We start from the raw sequence: 4,963 nt of genomic DNA, 5'->3' as shown, positions 1-4,963 counted from the left end.
AGGTGTGTGTGTGAACAGACAGAGATAGAGAGAGGTAGAGAACATAACGCAATAAAAGTCCTGAGGTAAAATAAAAGAGCAAAGCCCAAGAAGAGAACTTGCACTAGCCCTTTCCTGCTGAAACAGAATAACAGTGCTTGATGGTTGATGGACCTCTGGTGGGTGGTGGTGCTAGGGGCAAAGCAGAACATCATGCAATCAGTCTGGGAAAGGTCGGCATATTGATCGGTGTGTATGGCTCCACTGTTACATATCAAAAGCATCTCTGCTCTTCCCAACGCTTCTCTAGCTCTAAAAATGACCTGAAGTGAGCTGCTCTTTACTGCAGTCCATCCCCAGACAGCCGTCCGGCCTGTCACACTGAGGCTACAGCGTCTTTCAGACTCAAACCTAGACACATAGCTCTTTGTTACAGCATACTTGGCCTTTGTAGAAATTTTCTTGGTGTTTTTCTTACTCAAGATGAACTTATCAGTATGCTGACTCAGACAGAAAGGAGTGGAAGCTAATCAGGTTGTCTGATTGTTTCTATATATAAAAAAAAAGACACATATCTTAATTTCACTGAATAACCAATAAAATCCCTCACTGCTGGATAAAAGATAAAATGAAACTTTGAGCTGCCTTGATTGTTTATTAAACAGGGAGAGCAGACAAAGCCGAATATATACATCTGATGACAACCTCCTTTAATTGTCTCATTTGCAACATGCCACTCACATTGTGTCTTCACCTGTACTGTAGGTGCGTGTGCGTGTTTGCTTTGAGCCGCGCACCAACTAGTGTGATGATGTGTTTCATATCAGGAAATGTTCCTCTCTGCCTGAGCCTCGCCCTGATCCCACAAACCTACTATAATAGATGACACAGAAGAGGGAACAAAGAGGAACAACCATGATTTCAGATAAGAATTGTGCATGAGTAGGTTGTGAATACATACAGTGTGATCAGTAAGTTGTGGTTTAAGGTGGAGGTTGGTTTCACTATCCTGTTTCTCATGCATAGAGCATAGGTGAGAAACAGAACTTTTGTAAAACCACATTTAGTGCAGCCTTAAAGTGTGTGTTTGTGTGTCTGTGTGTGTTTACATGCATCTAGATGTAAATGTGTTTCGTAGCATGCCCTCGTGCCCATGTACAGGGCCTTGACAATGTGCTTCTCGTTCCCATTCTCGGTCGATATCGGATGAGGATATGAGAATCAGTATTGATTGTAATTTCCTGCGATGCCACGTTCCACTCTCTTGCTTTATCAGGAGACTAATTCCTATCAGCTACGCTGTCGGCCAACCAACAGCCCAGGCTGCTGCCCAGGACAACAACTAATGAATACAAGAGAAACGAATAATCCAGTGAGGCATTTCTCCTCTGACAAACAGGTTGACACAGGGATGATAATGATGATGTTGGGATGTTGGTGTATGTATGTGTACATCACTGCAGGCAAGTCACTATGTGGGTCCTTGCTTGTGCACCTTTGTGGATTGCTGTATGTAGTATGTTCTCAAGTGTGTTTATTTGTATGCATTTTGTGCTCAGTGAAGGCATACACCAGCCAAGTTTTCGCTGGATTTAATGACTGGACACTTGGGACAACGGGTGTTTATGTGCCTTGGGATTTGCTGTTGTCGACTAAAAGAGTCAAGGGCATGAAGCTAACATTTGCTTTCCAACCTGACAGCATGTGGACGGCTAATCAGGGGTTTATTTTGCTGTCATTGTTGAGCTGGTATAATGATGTGCTGACTAAGATATACCGCAGGGCCCTGTTACATACTGTAGATTTCTCCATTCTCCATTTCATTTTTTCCCATCTTTTTCTCTGATTTACACATGTTGTGTCCCCCTTTTTTCCTCAGCTCTTTCTTGAATGCATTTCAATGGATCCTCTTTGTGTTGTTGTTTATCTCTCTGCCTCTTTGTATGTCCATCTTTCTCACCTTTATATGTGTATATATATATATATAAATATTATCTATATATATATTATATATTATATATATATATATATATATATTATATATATACACTCTTAAATACTTTTCTTTTACTTTAAGATATTTCTCCCTGTCCCTTCTTCATGGAAGTTCAAGTAAGGTTTAAAAATAATACTGACTTGTCTCCATTCAAAACTACCAGCTCTTTTTTTTCAGAGCTATGAGGTTAGATCACAGAAGTTCATCTGTTCACTTCAGGACTGATAATGAATTTAGAGGGTTTAAATAAGCACACTGGTTTATTTTCAAAACATAACAAAAACAAAATGAAGCCATCCAGCAGCTTAATTGGCTAGCTTGGCTAAGTGACTTTTGTGGAGCAGCATGATGTGAATAAAATTCCTCCATTTTGAAACAGTCAAAGGTCAGCTCTGTCAAGAGGGTTAACAGTCATCAAACGACCCAAATTCCCATGTCAACATTCACCAAAGTCTAGTTTCAGAATGACTTCATCTCTGCAAGCAAATCAACAGAGCAATTTCATTGAAACACTTTTATTTTGGTTTAGAAATTTCATAGTAAACACTGAAGTGGAAGCAAGCCTAAAAGTCAGAAAGATGTCATTCAAACAGTCTCTACAAATTCATGCTTCTGAAAACTAAAATAATTTCCACCACCTGCGTGGGTGTACTATTAGTGTGCGCTTTGAGCAAGTATTTCTGATGAAAATATATCATTTATATACTACCCGTCTCAAATGATTAACCGCAAAAACTTTCCCCAGACCTAATCTAACATTTATTATAGTTCAAAGTTCCATTCGGCTGACAAATGTCTCATACTATCAGGGGCTCTAAAAGAAGAGGCAACTTGTGGCTTTCAGAGTGAGTGTAAAGGAAAGCGTAGAGTATTTGTAAGTTTTGCTTTTGAGTGATGCTACAGTTGTACGTTGTATATTGTGGGCAGCTCTGTGGTGAATGGTCTGTTTGTCACTTTTAGCTTGCGAGAGGTAAACTCACACTTTCCTCTCCCCATTGTGCGGCCACAGTGACTATATTCTCCATGGTGACGGGTTAGGGGTGTGAAGGGGTTTGAGGCGGAAGGGCTCTTTTTCTATAAGAGCTGAAATGAAAACTACAACGATCACAAAGACAGAGAACAACGCTCATTGAAAAGGCATGAATGTAGACGCCACATTTGGTGTATAAGAAAGACTGCCTTGATTCAGCACCCTGAACTACTACTACTGCTACTACTACAGTCAGCAGTCAGTTTGTGCTGAGAGATATTACACTGAACTATTAAAGGACAAACTGAAGGTGTAATTTTGAAGATGAGATCCAGCCTGGTGTTAGCCGCTCTTCTCTGCTTCACCACATGGATGAGCATAGCCAATGCAAGTGAGTACCATAAGAAAAAGAAAAACAGAAGCAAATTTTTGATTGAATGTATGGTCTGTGTTTGGCAGGATAAAATGAAGGGTGTTTAATCTTTCTTTCTCTGTGTCTGTCTTGTTTAGACCATGGAATGGGTGGACAATGGTGTTGTATGCAGTGGTCGACCACCAGAGTCCCAGCTAATCGAATTGCGAACTACACAATTCAGCCTGAAGGAGTCTGTCCAGTCTCAGCCATAATGTAAGTATTCCTGGAATTTCACACTGTATTGAATCAAATCATATTTTAACCTAGAATAACAAATATCAAAATGTACTCCCGAATAAATGACATTATATTTTTAAAGGGTGGGTTCACCCATTACACAAAAACACCAAAACAAACACATTTCCTCAGTTACCTTTAGCAGTATGTGCCTATGCTGTCGGGTTTGGTTTCATTTTTGTCCACGTGTGACCATAACAATACAATAAGGGTGAACTAAATTTTATCTTTGCTCTTCAGAGCTTTGGAAAATTATATTTAAAAAACTCAACAGCAAAATCTTCCTCCTCCTCAGAAAGTGTCCCTGTCATTCTGGAAACAAAAAGTCCCCTTGTAAGCAGTTCACAGTTACAACTGTGGGTTATTTGGAAAAACAGTAACCCTTTCTGCAAAGAGATGCTGCTGTTGAACTTTAAATACCAATTTTTAATGCATTTAATACATACAGAAATAATTTGTCAGAACTGAATTAAAAACAATGTTAAAATGTCATTACAGTGCCATTAACAAGTCACAATCAATTGCAGATTTCGCACAACGCGTGGAAAGACAATTTGCTCCGACCCTGACAACGCCTGGACAAAGAGAGCCATGAAGAAGGTGGACGAGGAAAAAAAAAAACTCCAACAGAATGAAGATGAATCAACAAGCGACATCACACCAGCAGCATCCACCATGTCAAAAAACGGACCACCGAAAGGCAGAAAGGGAAGGAAACGACAGAGGCAAAGATCCGGGAGAGGGAGGAAGAGGCAGAACAAACGTGTCTGAGGAATCACAAGACAAATAAAAGTTGCCACAGTCAGCAAACATTACTCATTCCAATTGGACTTGTCCTGGTATATTTCAACAGTAAACTAACCTGAAACTGAAACAAGCCCTGTATTATTGTAGCAACGTTTTAATATGCTATATATATTTTAATATATGGACCCATATCTTGTTGTTATTAATATGTGTATGTGCAATCATAAGAGTACAAACTGTTACCTTTCTTATTCAGTTGCCAATAAAGTATTTGTATTTTTTAAACAAACATTAGTATGTTGTCGTATGTAGTCAGTGCAAATAACAAATGTAGAAAGGAAACCAACAAAGACATACAGATAAACATAGAAAGCAACTCTAGCGAGTGGACATCAAAGATACAGCGGTCATGTAGCTGTACAGCTGTGTTATGCAGGTTACTCTAGTAATGCAGAGATCATTTTCTATAAATGGAGCTAACACATAAGATGTGCTGATTACTGAAGCTAAAACTTTGTCAATATTTTAAAATTAAACTGAGGGTTTAGAACGGATTTTTAAAAGTCAAATAGGCGTGTTGTCGTGTGTAGGGGTAGTGGACAGTACTTACACAGCACCT

General features: G+C 39.3%; 1 protein-coding gene across 1 annotated transcript; it reads left to right on the top strand.

Annotated features, from left to right (window-relative positions):
• The first annotated feature begins 3,045 nt into the window (after positions 1-3,045).
• Positions 3,046-4,562, top strand: LOC104932602 (regakine-1). Its single transcript, XM_010747875.3, has 3 exons — positions 3,046-3,336; positions 3,456-3,573; positions 4,125-4,562. Exons 1-3 carry the CDS (start codon positions 3,270-3,272, stop codon positions 4,366-4,368), a joined length of 429 nt encoding a protein of 142 aa, XP_010746177.2. The 5' UTR covers positions 3,046-3,269; the 3' UTR covers positions 4,369-4,562.
• Positions 4,563-4,963: the final 401 nt, after the last annotated feature.

The sequence above is a fragment of the Larimichthys crocea genome, chromosome XII, assembly GCF_000972845.2.
Source record: "Larimichthys crocea isolate SSNF chromosome XII, L_crocea_2.0, whole genome shotgun sequence".
Lineage (NCBI taxonomy): Eukaryota > Metazoa > Chordata > Actinopteri > Sciaenidae > Larimichthys > Larimichthys crocea.
This window is presented reverse-complemented; position numbering and strand designations above follow the sequence as displayed.

Coding starts and splice junctions, on each gene's coding strand:
- LOC104932602 (XM_010747875.3), top strand. CDS start 3,270: ATGAGATCCAGCCTGGTGTTAGCCGCTCTTCTCTGCTTCACCACATGG. Junction 3,337..3,455: donor GATGAGCATAGCCAATGCAA/GTGAGTACCATA, acceptor TGTCTTGTTTAG/ACCATGGAATGGGTGGACAA. Junction 3,574..4,124: donor TGTCCAGTCTCAGCCATAAT/GTAAGTATTCCT, acceptor AATCAATTGCAG/ATTTCGCACAACGCGTGGAA.